The sequence below is a fragment of the Nyctereutes procyonoides genome, unplaced genomic scaffold (assembly GCF_905146905.1).
Source record: "Nyctereutes procyonoides isolate TBG_1078 unplaced genomic scaffold, NYPRO_anot_genome, whole genome shotgun sequence".
NCBI lineage: Eukaryota > Metazoa > Chordata > Mammalia > Carnivora > Canidae > Nyctereutes > Nyctereutes procyonoides.
Window position 1 is genome coordinate 45,487,940 of NW_026575139.1, and position 25,286 is coordinate 45,513,225.

General features: G+C 43.8%; 1 protein-coding gene across 11 annotated transcripts in view; it reads left to right on the plus strand.

Annotated features, from left to right (window-relative positions):
* Positions 1-25,286, plus strand: part of NIN (ninein) — a 99,155-nt gene that overhangs the window by 18,180 nt on the left and 55,689 nt on the right. For 4 of the 11 annotated variants that reach the window (XM_055303775.1, XM_055303777.1, XM_055303778.1 and 1 more), the window contains exons 4-7: positions 3,794-3,875; positions 9,928-10,005; positions 13,157-13,246; positions 14,715-14,875. In XM_055303775.1, coding sequence (XP_055159750.1) covers positions 3,794-3,875; positions 9,928-10,005; positions 13,157-13,246; positions 14,715-14,875 — 411 coding nt within the window. Of the gene's footprint in view, positions 1-3,793; positions 3,876-9,927; positions 10,006-11,027; positions 11,164-13,156; positions 13,247-14,714; positions 14,876-25,286 lie in introns of those variants that run through there. The other 7 variants (XM_055303781.1, XM_055303782.1, XM_055303786.1 and 4 more) reach the window with 4 other exon arrangements.

Consider the following 25,286-nt stretch of genomic DNA (forward strand, 5'->3'; position numbering starts at 1 on the left):
CCCATTTAGTGACAGTCTTAAAAATAAAGTTAACCATTTGGGATTCCAAACTTTTTATTAAACATCATAAGGTGTTATTCTTGATTATTTAAAATCTTTTTGGTCAGTTATTTGTCTATATTATAAGAGCCATACTCCCTGTACTTCCTTACTGGCACATAGATCCTTATCTCAACACTAGATAATCCTAGCCTATTAGGGTTTTGAATGCATGTCTTTTTAAATAGTTGGTATAGTTTTGCGTGTGTGTGTATTTTAAGGTTTTATTTATTTATTCATGAGAGAGACAGAAAGCGAGGCAGAGACCTAGGCAGAGGAAGAAGCAGGCTCCCTGCAGGGAGCCTGATGTGGGACTCATCCCGGGGCCCTGAGCTGAAGGGAGAAGCTCAACCATTGAATCACCCAAGTGTCCCTGGTGTAGTTTTTAAAACCAGGTTTTTTAAGTGTAAAAAATATACTTTATTTTTGCTCAAGAGAAGATAGTTCATGTCTTTACTCAACCCCAAGATGTCAGCAGTTACTTCTTGAGGTATTCACCTCAGAACCCTCCTGTCTCTTATTTTCTGCTTCAATCTATACTGGGTTGGGAAGCAGGAAAACAAAGCTTATAATAAATCAGGTAAAGTGAGAATAAATCACTCCTGAGCTGGTTTTATGGCATTTTCTATGAGAAGAGTGTGTGGGCTTTCTGATGCCTTCCTCAACTTTGGACATAACTTGTTTGTTTTCCAACTGTCTGCTCTTCCATTAACTGATAAGCAATCTCCACATGAGATGAGGTTTTACTACCTTGAAGGGTGGTGTGTTTGTATGAGGCCTCAGTGTCCCTACAATGTGGTGTAACAAAGTCTTGGAAGTTGAATGGAATTAATATCCATATTATAGGTATAGGTCATTTTTCAGAGGGAGTCAAATTGAGGTACATAGACTCCTGGCCAACCTTCCTGGCTAATACTCACTGAATGGAACTGTGTAAGGACTAGATTCAGGAGGGCTCTCTCTAATAACCTCTGTCAAACCTTGGACCTTTAGAAGACCCACGAGTAAAAGATAAAGGACTTGAAGTTTTCAAGGCAAGTACCTCCTTTTCAAATCGGAGCCTCTTTCTGTTCAACCTACAACAGGCAAGGAGAGACCAAGGTTTCCTTCAGGTCATTACCATCAGTATCCTAAGGGAGAAGAACACCCCTCTCCCTCCCTGCCTGCCTGAGCTGAGTTCCCTAAACACGGCACACTGGATCAGTTCCTCTCATGTTGATCAACTGTCTGGATCCTGGTGTGGAGGCAAGACCCCTGCTGTCACCCACAGCACTTGGGTATCTTGGTTTCTTTCATGGCCAGTTGCTTTGCTTGAAAATGTGGCCATTTCTCTGGAAAAGTAGAGGAAACAGTCATGCCATATACCTATCAAGTGATATTAATGATCACTTGCTGAGTACCTGATAAGTCCCTGGAAATTCTAGACACCTTACATAACTCTCATTTTAATTTCCTCATGCCACTGTGAGGGAGGTGTCATTATAAATAACATAAAACACATGCAGTTGCTCTTAACACATTAGCTGCCCAGGCTCCCTGTGACGTTCCTGAGAAGATGCACTCTGTGATGCCAGGTTCTCTGTCATTTTGTTCATGGCTCTGTCAGCAGGGCCTAGGATAGTGCCTGGCACATGGCAGCTGCTCAATAAATATTTGTTGAATGAATCATGAAAATCATTAGAAATCCCCATTTTTACACATGTGTGAACTAAAGCTCAGAGAGGTTTAGTAATTTAGCTGATTTGGAGCAGGAAGTAAGTGGTTGAGGCAGGGTCAGCACAGAGCGTGTGCTCCTATCCCTCCTACTGATCACCTGAGAGGAAGGAGTGATTCTTTTTTTTTTTTTTAAAGATTTTATTTATTCATGAGAGACACGGTGGGGGGGGGGCGGGCAGAAACATAGGCAGAGGGAGACGCAGACTCCATGCAGGGAGCCCGATATGGGACTCGATCCCAGGACTCTGGGATCACGCCCTGGGCCAAAGGCAGGCACCAAACCGCTGAGCCACCCAGGGAGCCCAGGAAGGAGTGATTCTAATAGGAAGTAGTAAATGCCTGGCAAGTGTCCCTGGTTGGGAGAGCCCTTGAATATGTGCTGCTTGTGGACTGGCTGACTGGGAAGATGGCTTTGCTCCTGGAAACAGGAGCCAGGATGCCACAGTGCCTGAAGCCCACACTCAGACTTTGGGCAAGTTAGCAGGACATGGCCCTCTTCCCTTCTGCAGGCTCCTTGGTGATTTGTCCCTTGTGAACCCTAATCAACACCACTTCCCTTTTTGCAGTTTCTTAACCTTTCGTTGATTGCAGGGCCCTGGCTCTCTAGCAGATGCCCTGCCTCCCTTGACAGATTTCTTTTTTTTTAAGAGGGAGAGGAGGCAGGGGGGGGCAGAGGGAGAAGGAAAGAGGGAATCCCACGCAGACTATCTGCTGAGCGCAGAGCCCGGCGTGGGGCTCAATCTCATGATCCTGAGATCATGGCGTGAGCTGAAACCAAGAGTCAGACGGTCAACCCAGTGAGCCACCCAGGCTCCCCTGCCTTGACAGATTGCTGCTCTGGCTCTATGGAGTATACTGATTTTTAGTGTATACTATCTAAAGGAACATAATTTTAGAAAGTAGTTCTAAGTGATCAAAATGGATGTGGCAGAAAAAGCACATATACTTTGGGAGAGTATGGTGCATTGCAAGCATATACAGTTTTATGACATAGGAACCTCAGTGGACTCCTCTCCTTTGTATCAGTTTGCGTGGGTAAGGCATTTGCTTTCTTTCCTCCATTGTTTAGATTACTAATGAGGTTTGCTTCTTTTCCCAATGTAATTTTGAAGTGGTTTTTATCTGTCACCTCTATTTAAACTTCTAGGCAATGTTTTGTAATGATGTCCAAAGAGACCCATAGCAACACAAATATCAAATTTACTGACTTTATATTTATGTATGGGCTTCTATATAAATAGGTGCCACATTTTCAAACTAGAATTATGGCAAAAAGAAATACCATCTTTCCCTTCTGCCCCGTGGTGAGATCACATAAATTTAAGTTACAGAATATACTTGGCTATGAAGAAAACTCCTTTACCCCTTCAACCAAAGCAATATCTCAATTCTGAGTAGTTGCTTAAATAAAACTCATGCTTTTCATCCTTCCATCAAGGAAATTGTATTTTTAAGAATTCAAGAAAATGCTTCCCAAGTTTCTTTTATTCTCTGTGTTTGTTACTGGTTTCTTTCTGTTTATAGAATCACAGGCACCTTGGGAGATAAATATTATATACCTGCCTCAGGCAAGACTATATTCAAGTCATCCTCAAACGGTCACAGACTCTCTCCTAGAATGTCTTTAGAGACGAAAGCATCTTTGGAGCATTGTTTCAATGGATCATTTACTTGGGAAGTTTTTCCTAATATCTAACCTAACATCTTGTGGTCTTGTTCAGAAAAATAAAAGGAGTTGAGCTCAAAACAGATCTTTTTCTGAGTTTACAAAGAGGGTTTTGCTCTATAGCTTTCCCCCTCGGGGTTGAATAAATATTGATACTAACGTTAGTGTTTATGACACTGGGATGTCAGAAACGATCAGTCCACTTTCCCTCCAGTGCTTTAAAGAAACGAAGAAAAGGGAACAAAAGCAGGTTATGACTCACTTCAGGGTTGTCAGGATGTTACCAAATGGTTCTGGTACCTTGAAGATGGATTTACTTCCTTAAGGCTGTAGAAACTATTTTGAATTTATTTTTTAATTGTTTGTTTTTAGGTGCATTTTGACCAATTTAAAGAAGCACTAATACTTATCTTGTCTAGAACTCTGTCAAATGAAGAGCACTTTCAAGAACCAGGTAAGAGCATTCATTATCTTTTCTTCTCTACATTTTCCTTTAAAAATTGTCCAGGGAAGAATTCAGGGACCTTGAAGCATGTCCATGAAAGATTTGGGCATCTGCCTTTTACAGATTAAACTGTTATTTCCAGTGACTGGTCTTTTGATATTATCCTAAGAGCCGTGCAGCTGTCAAACACTAAAATGGGGCCTCCCTACCACAACACAGTATTATAGAAGAAATAATTGGATTGTTCTAGGCAATATGTCAGATGCCATGCCAGTAACTCATTCTTGGAATGAGCGGAGTGAAGCCGAACGATGCTCCCTTTATCCTACTTCCGGTGTACATGGAAGGATCTGAGTTGGGGGGAGGATTTTGCCTGAAAGAAGGGTGGCCAATCTAGAGATAATCTCATTTAGTCCTAGTAGGTGGATAACCCTCTACTATAGATGTTATCACATTATATTGTAATTGATATATATATATTTCAAGCGATAGTTCTTGAGAACCATGTTCATTTTTGTATTTTCAGTATCGAGTAGAATGCTTCACACGTAATAAATGTTCAATGAATGTTAAAAAATAAAAGACTTAATGTTACACGTCACTGTTTTTTTTTAAACACCATCATTATTTTATGTATCTCTGAAAAGAAATTTTTTTTGCCAGCTATAAATAGTAAAATGCCATTGATTATAAGACCTATCCTAATGTCAGTGTTCAAATCTGGAGGTGTGGGGTGTCTTGTGGTGTTTGTTGGTATTTTTACTTATTTAAGGTTGTCTTTCATCTTGATAACAATAGTGCTTGTGAGTCTGTCTTAGGATCAATGAAATATGGTAAATATTTAAAGGAAAGTCTAAATAGGGCTGAACTTTGTATTATACAGTTCAATTTTATCCAGTTATGGGTTGTAAGGCTAGGGGTTGGCTATAAAGGAGTGTGAGGAGATTTTTGGGGTGATGAAACGGTTTCATATCTTGATTGTGGTGGCAGTTACAGGTAGGAGTTTTTCCAAACCATAGATTTGGGCACTAAAAGAGTGAAATTTATTGTGTGAATTATATCTCAATAAAACTGATTTTTAAAAAGATACCAAAAATATAGTCCAGTTTTTGAGAATGAAGAGAAATCATTAACATTTTGTCACTACAAAGACTCCTTCAATGTGACCTATTTAGATAAAGCACAGATGGGAACTCATTTCTTCACTGGTGATCTAGTTCTTCATTATACTTTCTGGAATGCTCAAGATTTGTGTCACATGTATGAACATTGCATTTAGCAGTGTTTTGGTTTCGAGATCGAATCTCCCCTTTCTGCCTATTGTCACTATCCCTAAGAAGGTTATCAACAACACTGGGGCTTACCAGAGTTCTCTAGAAGCGCACAGTGAGCTGGTGGGGGAGGTTATTGCCTTCTGGAGATTTTCTAGACTGAGAATGTCTGTAGAGATCACCACTGCTGGAACATGGGCTTTTACTCTTATGAGGTCCCACATTTTTGTTGGTATTTTTAGGGACCCTCAGTAGAGCTCTGGTGACATGTCCCCATTTTAGTTAATCGCCTCCGTAACCTAAGCGTTAAGTCTGTTGTTCTGTTGTGTGGGTCATGTGCCTTTATGTGGGTTTGGAATGGGGAGTCCTGCCACTAGCCCACATGATCTTTTTGCTGCCCTTTCTTCAAAACCTGTGCTGTCACCTGCCGGAATATTCTCGTAATAAATGTATGGTTCTCTGGTGACCACAGATGTGAGGGGTACCACCTAGAGTTGCTCAGTGTTGGGATGTAAATAATAGGAGGAGGAGGAGGTAGACAAAGGCTGGCTGAGCTTGGTAATAGCCAAAAAGTAACATTTATGAATCTAGCTCCAGATGGCAGTTTCAGAGTTATGTGTGTGCCCCACCGGTGTGCAGGCTGAGACCGTAATTTGGACATGTCTTCCGGGACAACACACAGAAGGGATTTTATCGTTTCTCTGTGTGCTCCGTCCTTTGAATAGGCTGCAGCAAACCTTCATCAGAGAGCTGCCCCCAAAGCAGTATAATGAAGCAGCAAAGTACTTATCAGGAGCATTTTCTACAGCCTTTATGCGCCTCCCTACGCACCTCCCATGTTTGGCCTGGTAGAATGAAGTCTAGGATTGAGCCAGCACTTTACAGAGAGTCTGTTATCTCCTAGGAGGCGTGAGTCAGCCCTGCCTCCCACATTCCCCGCTTTGCTCCTGAGCATCTCTGCTTTTTCTGTCTGTTGCCCATCTCTTTCTGGCCCTTCCAGTTGTTCCTGGGGATCATGCAGTTCTTTCCACTGAAACATTCTCCCACCCACTCGAAAATGTGATTCAGCCCCCACAGGCTCACTGCTTGGCTGGCGAGAGACAGAGAAAGAAGGATCAGGACTCAAATGTGGTATCAGGAGTCCACCCCCCATCCCCCTTTATGAAGATAACTATCCCCTAAGTCATAGACCATGTCATCATGGGGCTGGAGAGAGTGCTGACATTATGGATGAGCACACGAGGCCCGAAGAGGCACATTGCTTCATTGATGTCTCCCAGATGGCCACAGAGGAGGATGGTGACACTAAATCACCAAAAGGGGGCTAGTCCTCTCTAGGAAGCTCTGGTTTCAGAATGTTAACCCCCCAGATGGATGAACGGGGGGCAGACCCAGTCCTCAGTCAGTACAGCCTGGCCAAAAAGATCCTGACAGTTGGCCAGAGTCAGCAGGAAGGAGTGAAAGAGCAAGTTTCACCTGATCATTAGTGACAGGAATGGCCGTGCCTACAGCATTCGTTGGCTTTTTGGTACTTAATTCAGCTTGTACTGTAAGGGCCAGACCTGTGGTATTTTTGTCTTATCCTTTGAACTCAATGGGCCAGCTAGACTTTGAGAGAAAAGATTGCCCTTCAACTATAGAAGGTGACTGAAAACAAAATGGGGCCACAGTGCACAGCCTTTGAAACAGAATGGGTCATGAATGGTTATTTTATAACACCTAAGGTTTTAATAAGTTAAAAATACCAGATGCTGTACCAGACTAAAATATAGAACACCCGGCTTGATATGGTGGAAAGGCCCTTGAGCCAGGAGTTATAAAATACTGGCTCTGCTTCTCTAATTGGGTGGCCGTGTATATCACCACCTCTGTGGTCTTTAGTCACTTCATATATGAAAGAGGTTGTCCTGGAAAATACTTAAAATCTGTTCAGCTCTAAGAGTCAGTTGTGTCATCTCTGAATATTGAAATGACATCTAAGTTTATGAGAAAGGCTAGCTTTGTGTTTCTTAACCAGATTTTATGTAACACAAATTGACACTATGAAGTTCTGCTTGCTGAGGACAAATGCCTAGTGGACTTCATGCTTTCATATTCCTCTAATAAAAGACAGTTATATGTAAATAAAAGCAAAACTATATTAGAATTTGAGAGAAGGAGCACTTGGGTGGCTCAGTCTGTTAAGTGCCCGAGTCTTGGTTTAGACTCAGGTCACAATCTCAGGGTTGTGAGATTGAGCTCCATGTCAGGCTCTGGGCTGGGTGTGGAGCCTGCTTAAGATTTTTTTCTCTCTGCCTTCCTGCCTCCTCTGTCTTTCACTCCCTCTTTAAAAAAAAAAAAAAAAAAAAAAAGAATTTGAGAAAAAATGGAATCAAGTCATTATTTCCGTAGGCTTGGATCCTGCCACTTATAATTTCTCTGAGGTACAGTTTCTTTATTTTTTAAATTAGTGTGATGATTTTTCATGCTAGATGATTTTCAGCATCTTTTTTACCCTGATAATTTATGATTCTAAGACTCTTAGGGAAGAGTTTTTCCCCTAAAAACACCACCACCAGCACCACAATGAAAAATGCTAATACCCAGTTAGGGACAGGAAAATAGATTGGGGATGTAGGGAATTGTAAATTCTTAGCTGATTAACACCAGTGACATAATTCCTTCATATCTACATGTATAGTTTAATTTTTAAAATTATTTTCCTGGAATAAAAGGACAAAAACTTAATTATTGATTATTATTTATTCAATTTTCTCTGGCTTTGGATTATAGGATTTTTGTAATGGAAATGCTGGCGTGGGCTCTAAGCTATATAGTATCAATGTACTATCTGGATCTGCTCTCCAGAGATTTTTGTCCTTGTTTAATGCATCTTGCATTAGATTTCTGTTCAGTAGTAAATGTTAGCATCATACTGGAAGCCCTTTCTCTCCCTGATATGGTTAATGTAAAAATTTTCCCTTTGTTTACCTGGTGAGGGAAAACTCAGATCTGGAAAAGCCAAATCATTAGGAAAGTAAGACTGTACATAGTTTTGGGGCAGATGACCCTTTGGTTTTTTTTTTAAATAATAATTCTAATTCCAGGAGCTGTCCTACTTTAATTATCTTTCTTATATTTTAAAGAAGCTGGAAATATAGTAAACGTATCTTTTCACTCAGCAAGTGTGCAGTGAAGCAGGTCTTTTTTTTTTTTTTTTTTTGAAGCAGGTCTTAATGACCAGGCATCAGGCTAGACCCTGATTTGCAGCAGTTGAAGATGTGTGTTTGCCACTGCATTTAAAGGTCTTGGGACAGGCACCAAAGTCTGGCCGAGAGCCCTGCTTTTAGGAGACATACACACAAGTGGCCCAAGAATTATGTTCTCTTGTCCTCTCTCTGGTTGAGTTAGATAAGTAAGAACTTAGTCGCCCATTCCCTTGGCATCTATGAAATGCTAACAGTGAGGACCAGAACATTTTTTCCAAGAGTTAAAAGCAAAATAAAACCACCACCACCACCATCAAAAAAAAGTCTGTTCCTAAGGTCAGGGGGGGATTGGGAATGCTCATGCCCGTTGCTGGTCACATAAAATGATAGGACCTTCCCGGAATTATATGAAACAATGAACAGGCACCAGAAAATATAAAAATGCCTTTGGCTGATCAATGCAGTTCTTAGATTTTATGCTATGGAAATACTTATGGATGTCCACAAAGATATGTGTATAAGGATAGTCACTGAAAATAGTGGGAAAATATATATCAAGAATAAATCATTGATAAGGTATAGTTAGGCAAATTGTGATGTATCTGTAATCAAAGAATAAATAACAATTCAAGTGTGCTGCAGAAGAATGCTTACGATGATTTTACTAAGAATACCTGTGATGATTTTGCATGTGCTTCGTTTTTACTAAGGGCAAGAAGGCATTCATTTAAAAAATACACGTTACGCAAAAAAAACCAAAATACTCACGTGAGGAAAACAGTTGACTCGGAAGTTGTGCTGATGTTGTAAGTTTATGTCAACTCCAGAGTCCGAGAAGGTTTCCAAAGCAGGAACATGGATAATTACAGTCTTAGCAAACTGACCTGTCCCTCTCATATCAGCCCACGAGTAAAGGGGAAGGAGGTGACAAGGAAGAGAAAATCAGGACAAAAATGATACAGAGGTGGCTCCAGTTTCTGAGATGACAGACTGGGTAACAACATCACTCATTTGCCGCCATCTTACCCAGTACAAAAAAATGAGGTTGAGGAAGGTTGCTGCAGGTTTGGGGGTTATGAACTCTCGACTTTGCCCACCTTGGTCCCACATGGCCTCAGGCCACCTTTGGTCCCACAGAAGTCTGGGTTGGGGTGACCCAATTGCGATATGCTGTGAAATGCAGTATGTCTGGAGCTTCAAGGTCAGGAGCTACTTGACAGAACAGTGACTGTCCCACTGAGCTCCTATTTTCCTTTCCAGATAAGTAGGCTAAGCCTTTATGACATTAAGTACTCCTAATCTTTGAAAGGACTGAGGATCCTGGTCCAGGTCTGTTTGAATCAAAGCCCAGCCTCTTTCCATGAAGATCTGCTGGGTTGGTAATTCTAACATGTAAAGTGTTTTTAGAAAAATATAACCATCATCATTATGAAATCAGGAGCTATCAACAATATGGGTTGCACTAAATTCATAGGAGAAAAGGTTCCATGAAAGTTGGACCTAAGCAGCTACTTGACAGAAATAAGTTTTGAGTTGAACCTGGAACAACAGGGAGGATTCATTTAAGTGAAATATGAATCTCTGCCTTCTTCCCCCAAATAGCTCAAGACGCATGGCCTTCCAACAAGTATCAGCCAACTGATTCCCCTCGGAGAAGGCTGTGGAAACAATCATACCATGGTTTGCAACTCAAAGCGTTTTCCTGTTGATCCTCAACTGCTTTAGGGCGACCCAGACCATCTAGTCAGACCACTCAGCCCTGGGGATTGCTCGTCACGCCCATCCGCCATCCTTGGCACCCTTGTCAGCCTCTGGGTCCCTGCCTATCTTTTCTCCCGCCGCCTCTCCCTTTCCCCACTGTGTCTGTCCATGTCTGTCTCTCCCTCTCTCTCGGTCTTGGTCTTCCTTTAGTTCTTTCTCTTCCCTTTTCTCTTACCTAATATCAGGTATGGGGTTGTGCTCTGTGTAATCCGCATGTGAGGGTATTCACAGGAGGCAAGGAGGTGGGGATGTGCCATGGGGCTGGGTGGTGCTCATTTGCTGCCTGACAGCTCTTTCCCAGGGAAGCTTCTTGGGGCTGCCCGTCCTGAGGCTTGCCTGTGCTTCATTTTTGATTCCTTAGTTTTAAATGAGTTTCAGGAATCCCATGAGCTCAGCAGAAATGTATTATGGAGGGCCTCAGACTGGCATTACTCTGTGCTGAGGGCCTTTGGCTTTGGAAGGGGCTGGTGTCCCAGGGGATGATTGTCCAGGATAACTGAATGAGGCAAGAAGGGAAGGAGAAAGCAAGGGTCTGTACAAACCCTTTCAAATTTCAAAAAAAGAAGATCAGCATCAAAGGGCAGCCCGGGTGACTCAGTGGCTTAGCGCCGCCTTCAGCCCAGGGTGTGATCCTGGAGTCCTGGGATGGAGTCCCACGTCAGACTCCCTGCATGGAGTCTGCTTCTCCCTCTGCCTGTGTCTCTGCGCCTCTCTCTCTCTCTCCTCTCTCTCTCTCTCTCTCTCTCTCTCTCATAAATAAATAAATAAATAAATAAATAAATAAATAAATAAATAAATAAATAAAATCTTAAAAAAAAAAGAATATCAGCTCCAAAAAGGCAAAGCTTTCTTCTTCATCCTGGAAATATCCTCAGGTCAATTTTGGGAACAGGGAGGTTTAAATCAAAAAGTGATAAAATATCCATCTTGTCCCTCAACAGGTACAGTATAATACTTTGTCTGTGGCAGGTGTTCAGTAAATAGAAGTTAAATGAATCTACCTGATACTGGAGTGTATCTTTGAAACTCCTTTAACTTCCTGTTCATTGATTGAATAAACGATGCCTAGGCTTTCCCGTAAGTATTTTAGCTTCCTCTGGGATTCTCATTGTTTTACCCTTTGGCCATTGGGAGAGCAGAGGTTGCAAGTGGAGACCTAGCTCCAGCAGGCTGCACTCAGTCCGAGGGGGAGGATGACGTACTCTGTACTGCTCACTAGAGTTGAGCCAGGGAGGGAGTCCCGAGGGGTGGGCAGGTGGGTATCTGATTTTCCCAGCCTGCAGCTGCCTTGTCCCCTGAGTGGTCATTCTCACTGGACTGCATTTCAGTTTTCCTTTTATTATAAGTGCAAGACCTTCTGGTCATAAATCCTATATATGCATGGTGGTTCATCCTGATTCTGGAAGGTGGACATTATCACAGGTCTGGAGTTTCTCTTCTTGGGACAGACAAGATAAGGAGTAAAGAATGTGGTGTCTGAGCTTACAGATTTTAATTTCTAAAGCTGGGAGAAATGGTATCTCTTTTGAATTCCCCAGGTAGATTTTTTTCCCCCATCTGCTCTGTAGAGACTGTTAATTGCTTCCATATTTCTCAGCAGTCTTTAGGGGAGTGAAGCAAGATTTTTCTGTTTTCTCCTACTCATAATCAAATGTTTAGTTTATGGAATAAGACTCAGATCATCTAAACTAAGTCATGTAGGACTGCTTCAAAGCCATCTTACTGTGACTGGTGTATTTCATAACAAATTCTCCGAGGATGGGGTCCGAGACTCTAGGCAAGCTGGGCTTGCCCTCTTTCCTTCAAAGCCCATTTTTATTTTTGTCAAATAGGAGAAATAGAAAATTGAAAGAAACAAAAATGACTCTGAAGCTTGGCAGTCCAGATAGAATCATAAATAAATGTTCAAGGAAATAAAACATTGAAAGTTTGGCTATCCTTTCTATATTGTTTGTTTCCTGGCATTTTCATCTTCCTCCTTGGAGCACATGATTGGAGCAGTTACTTACACTTACGTCAAAGAAAGCTATGTGACGCAAACAATTTCATTTCTAAGTAAATCAAACAACACCATATTATCCGGCATAGATCAAATTGTTCCATGATGAAACCCTGAAATGTGCAAGTTACATCTGGATGCACTCATAAAATACATGTAAGGGTGTCTGAAGATTCATTTGGTGGACTGCTGCTGTGATCTTTTAAAGGCCTGGTTGAGACTGATTGAAAGAAATCATGGTTTTCAAATGTTTAACACCTGGACTGTTGACCATGAGTATTCTCTCTGGACATCCTTGCTTTTGCTATTTTCTTCACTTCTTATCATGTAAATACAGTGACACTCATGTTCTAAATAGGAGAGAGATAGGTGAGTATGTAAGTCAAAGAAGTAACTGTAATTGGTTTGATTAGTCTAATTCTTTATTGGTCACATAGACGGTTTGGGAAATTTGGTATGAGATAACATTAACATCCCATCTTTCTTTGTGTATGCTAATGTCTTTATTCCAAAAAAGAGTTTACTGTTTAATAGATTTCTCTAGAAATTGACTTTGTGATGTACTTAAATTCTGTCAAAGATACTAACTTAAAGTTTGTTCAAATATATAAATATAAAGTAAATAAAAAATTTAAAAATTCTTGGCAATGCAAACATAAGTCAAAGTAGACCCAAATTTCACAGGGTCCCTCCTAATGGCTCACAATCTATTACCTTCTGTCTCTTATTCAAATTCACCACGGCTCCCTGCATGGCGTGAGGTAGTGGTAAATAACTAGGGAATCATTTCACCCACAGGTGGGTTTCGGAGTAAATTACAATAGTTGTTTTAAGCTGGATGCTCTGTCCCACTACTGTCTTCCACTGTAAAAGCGCAGCATGCAGTAAGAGCTCCTTTGCCACTTCCATCCCCAGACCACAACTGTTCTCACTCTGGGAAAATGTCATGTTCCATTTTTCCAAACCCCCCTCCCCCATCATCAACTAATGGTGTATCTTGTTGTCTGCCAGTAAACTTTAAGAATGTGTAATAAATTAAGGATGGTTCTGCATTGCCTCTTATCTGACTAGCGTCTGTGGGTGTCAGCTGCCAACAAGTAGCTCGGGTGTCTGGGCCGCTCCTGAATACTCACAGGCTGACACACTCTCTCCTGAAGAAAGGTACCTTCAAATATGCATGTGATTTTCAGTATAAATTGTGTATGCTTAAAAACCCTTCCTGCAAGAGAATTGCTCAACTGGAATAAAATGACTTGGCTGGGACTTTTAAAAAGCTGGATATAAATATCACTAGAAATTATAGAGCAAGCATAAATACTTCACTCTGAGCTTTGCTGAGCATTTTCAGAATGCTTCTGACCACATCTGTGAAATCTGAGCTTATACCAGAGGAAGGGCAGGGGGGGCGCAGGGAAGGGCCGAGTTAATCAAACAGGATCACTGGTCCTCCAGGGAAGCTACAAAGTGATGGCTAACCCCTAATGTGGCTTCCATGGTGGTAAAGGAGGTTTCATTCTTTTAGTTCTTATCTCATCAACCACCCTTGTGTTGATGATGTGTGTACATACCTTGTCTGAAAATCTACATGTCTGAGTTGAGACATCTTGTTAAGACTGTCATGTTCAAACAGAACCCACACTATGTTCTCTTGAGAGACACTAGGCTCTTGTGGATGGATGTTAAGAACCGAAATCAAAGTATTGCCAATCTCTGGTATGTTAATAGAATATTTTATGCTCCTAATTCTGTGGAAGGTGCTAAAAAAATATATCTAAGCTGACATCTGCATAGAGTGAAGTATTTATTGCTTTAATGGTGGTGGTGGTGGCGATGGTGGCAGCAATGTGGTAGCAGCATTGGTGAAGGTGGTGAATGTTGCACTCAACATGTTACATCAGAATGCTGAGGTCCTTCTTTAAGGTCAAGAAATGACTCTCCCCTCTTGCATATTCCTTTTTATTTCATACAACACCGTAGCTCATGACGAGAATGAAACATAATATACTGTTTTTCTTTATACAGTTGTGCACTTACTATTTTATTCCACAGCTTTTAATTTTATAGTGAGATCTTAATGCCAGGTTTCATGTAAGCGATGGGCTGTCATTAATTTATCAGGATCCACTGTGTCAGTTTCTTTGTTCTGTCATCCTGCTTGTCTGCTAGATCAGAAGGTGGGAGGGTTAACAAAGGAGTCACTGAGGTACAAGAGGGTGTGGAAATACGAATAGGGCTGATATGGTGTTTGGTTTTTCATTATTTTCCAAGACTTCCTCCAATGTGTCTCTCCCTTTTCCTCTCTCTGCAAGACACCAGTTTCATAAACAGAAGAACAAATGTGACTCCTCACTTTATCCTGATCTCAGTTCTGCACTCTAAGTCAGACACTCTTCCTTGCTGGTATTGCCTGTCTCCCATTGTATGCAGAGATGTGCTTGGGGTGCTGTCAATCATTCAGAATTAGAATCTGACCTGGTGGCTCATCTATACGCCCACATCCAGCACAACTGGCTAACAGTGGTGGTTTATTTTGGGGCGAGTATAAGAGGCTGTGCTTGACAGCTGTGAGTGTCAGCCAAGGGCTGAGATTGTCATATAATGTGGCCTCAACTCTTGTCTCCCTGCCTAGACTGCTCACTAGAAGCTCAGCCCAAATATGTTAAAGGTGGGAAGCGTTATGGACGAAGGTCCTTACCGGAGTTTCAAGAATCTGTGGAAGAGTTTGCAGAGATCGAGCCACTAGATGAAGAAGCACGGCCCTCACGCGCCCCAGCCAGTGACCGCGGTGAGGTAAGGAATTGGTGGACACACCCATCTGGACCAGAGGTGTGGAGACTCACACCTGCCCACAGGTGTGGTGCGGGAACAGGAGAACTCAGGGGTTTATGGCTTTTCTTAGTTACCAGCTACTTGCTAATCTTACCACTTGCCTTTGGGGGTATATATGGCTAATTTTTCTGTTGTTTGAATGTTTTCCTCTCTGTTTCAGCTTCCGGAGAGCTGACATTTTTGTGCAAGCTTTATGTTGATATATCTCATAATTCAGATCCTTTCACCTTATCTGGAGTCTGCCACTTGCAGCACTCCTCAAGGCACTGTCATTTTTAGTTGTGTAAAAAGCTGACCCCCTGGTGCACAATCTGTAAGCCAGCATCCGTGGCAGGTAGGGAAAGGAAGGCGGTGAGCTTATCTTCTTGAGAGCCGCGCCTTATCTCTCATGGTGGGAGAAAGCAGCTTTCAGACTTGGTTCTGTGGCCTCAGCAGTCGCCACGGCTCTCCTCCCTGGGAGTGTGGCACCCAGGCATGCCTGGCAGTCGAATTCACGAGCTTCCCTCATCTCCCTTGTACACACATCACCACAATCTACCAGTAAAGGAGAAGCACTAACATTTTCTTTATTCTTTTCTTATGGCTCATTTACCAGCATGCCATTTACAGAACATGATTGAAAATGCCATGCTGAGCAAGTTCTAAGTATTTCTAGCAAATCCCAGCTCAGACTGGGGATGCAAATATTTCAAGTATTAACATAAGCTGGAAAAGAGACAAAGCGCCTCAGCTTTCTCAGTAGCCTGTCGATTGTGGGTTGATGGAGGTATGTGTGTGTGCATGTGTGCACGTGCGCTCACTGCTGTCTAATGCCTATGGTCAGCTCTTTAAAGTCCACAGGAAACTTGCTCCAATAATGTCCCCAGCAGTCAGACATCCAGCCTCTTCAGCTTTCCAGAATGCCCACAAACCCACAGTTAACTGAAAAGAGCCCAGATGCTGAACAGAAAGGAAACCAGCCATAGTACTGCAATCTAGAAGACACAGGACCAGCCTGACGATCCCAAGAAGTTTGCACCATTGTTTTAAAGATAAGGAATACCCGTCCTCACACCAGAAGAGAGAGAACAGTGGCAGACATGGGAGTGAGAAGAGAGGTAGAAACAGCTAGAAAAGAAAGTTCGAAACCCCCAAAATGGTGTAAGAGTCGCATGGGTGAGAAGTGACAGGAGAAGCCACAAGAAGCAAAGATGACAACACTGCCTGGTACATCATGGCATCGGGGCCAGTTGGTGTGGAGCAGAGGCTACTCCCTTGCTTGGGTTCAGTCAGTTTCAGACTCTATCTCAGGTCCCTGTGAGGATTTAGATTTCCCCAGTAAAACCCATGTACTCACATGCACAAAAATTTTGCATATCCCATTTCAAAGATATTTCAGTTCTTGCTGTGTTCAGATTTACCTTTCTGTCGGGAAGGGTATCATTTGATTACATAAAGTCTGTTCCATGACCCTGTGTAGTGTGGGATGTACCTGAGACACTTCCCTAAGGGGGAAAATGGTTAAAATGTGTCTCAACACTTTAGAGTGGTAAGCTTTTGTTATTTGGAAAACACTTTTAAGTCTAATATCTCCTTTCTCCCAACTACTTTCAGTGCCTGAGGCATTATTATTTGGTGCTAAGAAATAAAACGACGATTTATTTTTTGGTGAGATAGTTTCTAGTTACTACCTGGAGACATCCAGAAAGTCCTTGGGCAGAACTGATTTTGTTGCTGGCAGCTTATTTTTCTTATACTCTTGTTTTATCTTACCTACCAACTTCCAGTGAGATTTACTGTTTAAAACTGAGACTTTGGGATATCTGGGTGGCTCAGTCATTGGGCGTCTGCCTTTGACTCAGGTGGTGGTCCTGGGATCAAATCTTGCATCAAGCTCTCCACGGGGAGACTGCTTCTCCCTCTGCCTATGTCTCTGCCTCTCTTTCTGTCTCTCATGAATAAAGTCTTTAAAAAAAAAGTGAGACTTTGGGCTAATATATAAATAAAGAGGCCCAAGTTTGGGCAAAATCTTGCTGCTGTGTCTTAGTAGAAGGGCATGCCAGGAGAACCATTTCACACACCACCACCACCGCCTTCCCTCCAGCCCCCTATGTACTTCAGCTTCCCTTAATCTTCCAGAACCTCTTCGGTGAGACCTTCTGACACTGTATATAGAAGCTTTAGTGCTCAACAACTCCTCTCAATAGAATAGCAAATAAAGGCCTGGAAGGATCCTTTCTCTTCCATGTCAGTTCTCCTTGAGGACCCCTACTGCCCCAACTTTGTGAGTCTGTTCTGTCCAGGGTGGACTCAAACCAAAGCTCACCCAGATGCTTTCTTGCCTAAAAATGAAGTGTTTGGTGAGCTGAATTGACCCTGCCAGTTTTCAAAGGGATTCATCACTTTAAAAAAAATCAATAGCTTCACATGTGACATGTTTGAAATCCCTGTTGTCGACAAGAGGCGGCCCGTCCAGGCTTTGTGTCACAGCCATGCTCTTAGGTCACGCTCGCTGCCTTCACAGATATCTACAGTCCAGTGACATAGTTTCCTTGGGATGTCAGTCTTACAGCACACTGTTGTGTCAAAATAGCATCCCTTTTTTTTTTAATTTTTTTAAAACTTTTATTTATTTATGATAGTCACACAGAGAGAGAGAGGCAGAGACATAGGCAGAGGGAGAAGCAGGCTCCATGTACCGGGAGCCCGACGTGGGATTCGATCCCGGGTCTCCAGGATCACGCCCTGGGCCAAAGGCAGGCGCTAAACCACTGCGCCACCCAGGGATCCCTAGCATCCCTTTTCTTGACCAGTTTCCACAGGAGCCTCAGCAATTTAGGACCACTCAGTTGGCCAATAGAAAATCATGTTCTGGGCAGCTTGCACCAGAAATACCTTTGTCTTTGGAGTGCCTGGTAATCTTCCTTTTTTTTTTTTTTTTTTTAAGATTTATTTATTCATGAGAGATACAGAGAGGCAGAGACACAGGCAGAAGGAGAAACAGGCTCCCTTTGGGTAGCCTGATGCAGGACTTGATCCCAGGCGCTTGGGATCATGCCCTGAGCCAAAGGCAGACGCTTAACCACTGAGCCACCCAGGTGCTCCCATAGAGTGCCTGGTAATCTTATTCTAGAGTTGTCTCCATGTGGGAACGATGGGGAGGAGAACATTCTTAATAACCTGTGGGGTTTATTTATTCTTAACTTATAAGCAGTTAAGCATCTGTCAGGAGTTCTTTACTCTTCCATTGGCTCCCCCCCCCCCCCGCCCCTTTTGGTTGCCTGAGGCCGTTTGTCTCCTGCCCTTGGGTGTTAAAAATTTATTTCCTGGGTATATTTGTTACCAGTGTTCGTCCTTCATCTCAGTGCTACTGAGCACTGAAGGAGGAAAGTGGGGACGGGTGTCTCCTGACGTGAGTGAATAATTCATTAAGAGTAGACAGATGGGGAGCCGGAAATGGGCCTTCGTGGTTTTGACTGTGGGTTTCCTTCAGCTGTTGGGTCCTGGCTCAGGGAAAGGTGAGAATCCTAGTTTGCCTTCAGACTACAGTCTCTGCTGCTCTCAGACATGCCTGATTTTTCCTAAAGAGACTTGAGAATTTTTTGGATGATGATGAAAGGACCTGAACTTGTGTCAAACGTTACATGGGGTGGAATCCTGTCTGTTGCTACCCAACAGACCAATTTTTGCTCTAGGATGAATCTATTATTTTATTTATGTGAGTACTTGGAGAGGGATGGGCAATGGAATGGTGTCCTCAGGGCACCTGGCTTCCTTCTCAGAACCGATCCTGTAGAGACAAGTGAGCAGTTACCTGAAGGGATAAAACAATAACCCCCCCCCCCTTCCTTCTAGGATTATTCCATAATAGGGGAGTTGCTGTGGATTGACAATTCAAGCCTGTGCTCCTGAGTTAGTGGCTCACAACAGTTTTTCTAACATCTTTATTTGGGAAGCCTTCTCCCATATGTACAACCAAAATTACAGATAATGTCAGGAGTTGTACCTCTGCAACTCCAGCCCTCTCTCCCACCCAGGAAAACATAGAAGTGCAGACAAATGAGAGTGATGCTATTATTGTAAAGTTTGCTTTCAAGCAACTAAATTTATATATTTATTAAAAAAATATTTATTAGAGAGCATGCAAGCGAGAGAGTACAAGCAGGGGGGAGAGGGAGAAGCAGACTCCCCCTGAGCAGGGAGCCCAATGTGGGGCTCCATCCCAGGACACTGGGATCATGACCTGGGCAGGCAGACGCATAACCGACTGAGCCACCTAGGCTACCCCTAAATTTATTTTTACTCTAAGTCCCATGGGAAGCTTCTGGCTTCCTTTATTACCGTGACCTGGAATCCCTCTCATGACCATTCATGGTACATCACTGTGATGGAACGCCTTGGGTGAGAACGCATGTGGTTGTTAGGGGCTACCAAATGCTCCACCACCTTGACCTCATCCTCTGAATGGGATATATGAGAATAAACCTTGTTATGAGGTGCTTTTGATTGTGTTGGACTTTTGTTTCAGTTCGTATATATTGAGCTAATAAAAACTGTGCACATTTTAGTCCTCTCAGTCCACCTTTATTCCGACAATTTGATTCTTTCCTGCTGAAGTAGCCAATCTCTAACCTAGCTATTAAGCATGCCTCCCCTATGCGTCTAGTTCACAAGGCCATAAAGCGATCACATAGGGAAAGACCACTGTATTCTTTCTAAATTTTCAGCACTAAAATGTGTATTTCAGAATTTCATTTGGAAACCCTGAAGCAGAATGTGCTAATTCACCAGTGACAAGTAATTTCCACCATGAGGCTGAAATGTGCATTCACCTTCCAGTGTAGTGTGTTTATCCAATGAATGGATTCCCTTGGGAGTCCGACCTCTCATCTCAGGTGGCACGGAAAGGAAAGTGGTGATTTTTCTTTCTTCTTCTTCTTTTTTTTTTTAATGGGATCATTTTCACTCAAGGCAGTTGGACATTCTATTCTGAATTAATCCAGACCAACAAAGGGCACATTCTTGATTCCAGCATAAGGTGTGATGAATGAGAATGTTCTGGTGGTTGTTTTGCTTTACGTGGTTAAGAAACAGAAGTGAGATTTTAGGTTCCAAAGAGTACCCCCCCCCCTTTTTCTACACATACCTGCAATGGCTACTGAACTGACATAGAATTTTAATTTTGTGCTTTTTTCTAAGGATAAGTGGATGGGGGGTGGGGGGAGAAACCAAACTACTGCCCAGTTCTATTCTGTGTTAACTCACACCTGGTAGGAGAGGTTGTTCAGCGAATATAATTGGGGCAGGGCCACTTTGCTTTCTGCCCTCGTTGAAAACAGGGGACACCTTGTTAACTGTTTTCCTCCAGAGAGAATGTATCAGGTCTAGTAAGATCATTATCGAGAGCAGGAGGCTTCAAACAATTATTTCTTCAACTACAGACAATAGTAGTGTAAGCCAAAACCAGACAGTTTAAGTGAGGACCTGGGAGAAAAGTTGAAGCTGGTTGTTTCATTTGCTTGACAACGGAGGAGCAAATCACAGCTCCGTGTCACGATGGGGGGTGTGGGGGTGGTGGTGGGGGTGGTGGTTTAAGAACTAAAAATGAACAGACCACCCCCCCAAAACTGGTTTTACTACCTCACGTAAAATCACACTTCTTCAAGCCGTGGGAAACTGACTTCTGGTCCCCTTACGTTCATTTTCCTATATGTGTAACTTTGCAATTAACCTTCGTGAATTATTCATTTATATTGCATAGAGGGAATATTTGATGCTGGAGCAAACTTCTTAATAACTGAGCGAAGTTCTGCTAAGAACTTCTGTAGTTGAAATGTACCTATTTTCCCATTCCTCTCATCAGATTCTCTGGTTCTAGTTCTTGACAAAGTAAGCGGTGTCATTACTGATGTGCCATCTATTTCCATCAAACGATATGACATCATCAGGATAGCTTTTTTTTTTTTTAAATGGAATTCCAGCATTTCCCTTTCTTTTTCTTAAGTCTATTAGATCCTTTGGCTATTCCCAGAGGTGAAACACTCATTCAAGATGCGATTGTAGCCCACTTGAAAGTGATATAAAGAAGTCCCTCCAAAGCTAATAAGGTAGCTCTCGTTCTCACGCAGACTTTGAGGCTTTGCTGTTCTGGTAAAGTCTTCCTGACTTAATCCCGGAGGGAATCCCCTTGCCGTCCAGCCCCCACCCCCACCTCCTTCCAGGTCAACAACTTCCAGTAATTATTTTCTAGCTAGAAAATAAAACCGACAACAAAATATAAACAAGTTAATTTTAATGATAATAGTAACATTTTCCAGCTATGCCATTAAGTATATTTTCCAAATGGAAAAACAGGGTTCACTCTCCACCGGAAGCAGCTCTGATGAATAAGATACCATGAGCACATATATGAAAAGAGCCCTTTCCTTTAGGGACTTTAAAAATCCAACGAACCGAGAACACTCCCCAGCCTTGGTAAAGGAAGAGGCTTAAGGCTCAAAGTCTTTTTAAATTCAGCATTTCTCCACATTGGCAGTACCGAAGGCTTCCTGGCAATGTAGCAGGACTCTCCTAAATGTGTGTGCACTTAAAAATCATACAGTAACTCCTGTTGTCCCCAGTACTTGTAGCTATTAATGGCTTTTAAAGATAAAGGAACTGATTCGCTTTCTGGTCATGCTCGCCCTGCAAACTGAGCAGCTTGTCCCTGGGTTCGGAGAGGAGACATTGGGAGCTGGGCAGTCAGGCCCTCTGCTGCCCGTTTTGCCTTCAAGGCAGGGTGGCGGAAATGAAGTCCCAGGAAGCGCGGCTTCCAGGACCTGGCTCAGAGCAAGGGCTTTATAGCTATTTGGGACTATTGGATATGCCATAGATGCCATGTTTTTCAAAGTCTTCAAGTTCTGGTTACAGGCACTCTTCTAAACCGATCACTGTGTTTCTCCAGAGACTTCCTGTGCTTAGCTGAGTGTGCTACTCTCGTAAAATGGACGCTGCTGCTCACTTTGTTTGGGGAGCGTTGTTATCCCAGCAAATTTCCTTCCTCTGCTCTCTGGGCTTGCAAGGCTTTCCCCTTCCCAAAAAAAAAGAAAAACCCAAACATCTGCTTAAGGCTGCTGAGTTCAGTTCAGCAACCTCTGCTGGGAAAGAATAACCCCGTGTGTGCCCCCATAATCGTTTTAATTAGCCATACATTCTGCAGGGCACAAGGTCTGTCCTGGAGCAGATGGCTGCTGGGGGCCGTGCCTGGGCTATTGTGGGCAGGGGCCTCGGCAGACCTGCAGGCTGCAGACGCTGGCCCGGCCGCAGGGTGCAAGCCCGGGACCCACGAGCCTCAGGCCATCTGCTCTGCAGTCCGGCAAAGCAGGTGGCCCTGCAAAGAAAGCATTCCTGAAAGCGGTGTTGCTAGTGTGGCCCACGTGTGCGGGGCACCCTTGTCCGGCTCTAGGACAGCTAGAGCACTGGCCACAATGGCCGGCGTGACATTGAGAGGCACAGCCCACGGGGCGGGTGCGGGGCTCCTTTGTCTGCCTGAGGGGGCTGGGGGCTGCCTTCTGTAGCAGCCATTTCGGGGCCAGGCCGCCCCTGACCCCGTCCCCTCCGTCTGCTCTCGCTGGGGCGCTTGGCCAGCACGCTCGGCCTGGTGCTGCGGAAGCACAGGCAGCCCCTGCCAGCTGCGGCCGCCCAGGGGACCCCGCCGACCTCGGGGAGGCCGCCCAGGGAGGCGCTGCTCCTAAGTGGAGTCAGAAGGCGACGGCTTCCTCACAGCGGCCGGCTTCAAAGCTGTAGCTTCTACAGAGCGTCTTTTGGGTTTGCTCCTAAAGCTGACACTGGTCTATCTGCTGTTTCTTTTCTCTGCCCTTGGCCCACTTTTGGACACCCAGATAATAGGAGTAGTGACGGTAATATCTATTTACTGAACAGACGTTCAGCTCTCCGTTTGCAGCAGGCACCATTTGAAGTGCATCCCACGTATCAGCACACCTTCGTAGGCGGGCGTTGCTACTGTCCCCCGGAGGTAACCGAGGCAGGCCCGGAGTTAAGGAACGTGTCCGCGGTCGAGCAGCATGTGGGTGGTGGAGCTGAAATTGACCTGTGGGGGCCCCGCTCTGGAGCCCGAGTCCTTAACCACCTCATCGTTCTGGCTGAACTAATGACAGTGGCTGACAGTTCCTAAGTCCCGGGGGTATCCCTCCACGTCGGCGCCGGGTGGCTCATCCCCTCTCTGTGGATGAAGGAAGGTGCCCGGGGTCCCATAGTGTGGCCGGGCCAGACTTAACCCCGTCCCTCTGCCCAGCCCTTGTGCTCACGCCCTCTGTCGTTCTGCCTTGAGAGTTCACAGTAGTTGAATACCACTGAATGATTTTAAAACATTTTCTAATATCCATTTCTCCGTGACATCAGATTTCAGGGGAAGAATTAAAAATCCTTTCTCATGAATTAGTCTTGAGAACACAGGCCAGCAATTGTCCCTCCTTTCTTCCCCGACTTTTCCAGAGATCTTTGAGATTCTCTCCCTTTCGATGCTCATGGCTGATCTGTGCCTCGAGGCCACCTGCCAGCCTTTCACTGCCCTGGGTAAACCGGCAGCAATTAAGAGACCCTGTTCCAGAATGATGCCTCTTTTTATTGGCGTTGCTCTAGTGGGCGAATGATCTAATCCCTACAACCTTCTAACCTGACGTCCCCCTCCCTCTCCCCCTTCTTTTTAATTGGAACTACTGGCTCCAGGCAGTGGGAATAAAAATGAGCTATGAATGAGCTGAATCTCCCCTCCTACCGCCCCATCCTTAAAATTGCAATTTAATAACAAACATTCAGGCGCAGTGTGCTTGCCTCCCCCTTATTAAAGGAACAGACCCTTGATGGAGACTGGGGAGAAGCACAGCCCTTGTTTCTGCGGGGCAGACTCCATCTCCAACTGAAATGGTCTTGGAGTGAAAATCTAGCTGTTCAGTATAGGCTTGCTGCTTCAAGCAGGTTCTAGCTGGATCTAGGTTTCTTACACCGGGCCACGGGAGAAATGTGTGTGAAACTGTCACCCCTGGCCATTTTTTAACAGGTTCACCACCGCTTACTCAGAGTCCCTGTGAAATTGTGCAAGCTGCCCATGCTGCCTGGGCTTCAGAAGGCTGTGCTGTACGTGATGCCGCCGGGTTAAGCCGCCTCCAGGATGTCACAGTCTCAGACCCCAATTCGGGGCGCCAGTGTCCCTGATCTTTCCACCCTCTGCCAAGCCCGGGAGGCACTGACGTCAGCAGCTCTCACCCTCCTGAAGGGCACCTGGCCTCCCGCGAAGACTCCTCTGTCGCAGGTCACAGTGCTGGAGGGTGCTGCCGATGTCACAGGGAGGTGTGTGGCAAAGGGAGAGTTCTTCCCTTTCTCCCCACCCCCATGTCACAGGAAATTCATTTGGTGAGAATTTTTTAAAGACTTATTTATTAGAGCACAAGCAGGGGGAGCAGCAGGAAGAGGAAGAGGGAGAAGTAGGTCCTTCTTCTGGGGTCCTTCCCCACTGAGTGGGGAGCCCAAGATCATGACCTGAGCAGAAGGCAGATGCTTAACTGAGCCACCCAGGTGCCCCCATTTGGAGACAATATGAGGGCAAGGTGGGTAAAAAAAATAATCGAGGTTGTACTTGTTTATATTGCATAAATATATAGAATAGCAAAGGAAATATAATTGTTTCCCACATTCCCTCAACCAACTGCCTCGATTTTGATTATGTCTATTTCCTTCCAGTCTTTGTCTAATTGTATAAAAAGCTTTGCCAGCGGCAGTCGTGGTGTAGATGGCATTTTTGATATGGTCTTTCATTTAACATTTCATAAGATATTTTTCCATCTCTTACATGGTTTTATAACTATACTTTTAATTATGATGTATAGTACTTTGTGCTCCATTTTTGTATATTTAAATTGTTTTCAGTACTTTTACAAAAAGTGCTAAATGTACATATCTATGCATATGCATTTTTCCCTTGATTTTACTGTCATTGGAAATCATATGAATTATTGGGTCAAAGAACATGAACATTTTTATGGCTTTCAGAGACAAAGCAATTTTCTTTACTAAAAGGGTAATGTCCATTCACATCACTACCAGTAACATATAAACCTATTTTATTTTATTTTTTTTAATTTTTATTTATTTATGATAGTCACAGAGAGAGAGAGAGAAAGAGAGAGAGAGAGAGGCAGAGACACAGGCAGAGGGAGAAGCAGGCTCCATCCACCGGGAGCCCGACGTGGGATTCGATCCCGGGTCTCCAGTATCACGCCCTGGGCCAAAGGCAGGCGCTAAACCGCTGCGCCACCCAGGGATCCCCCATATAAACCTATTTTAAACCATAACCTTGACGGTAATGGGACTCCTATTTTACATACTGCTAATCTAA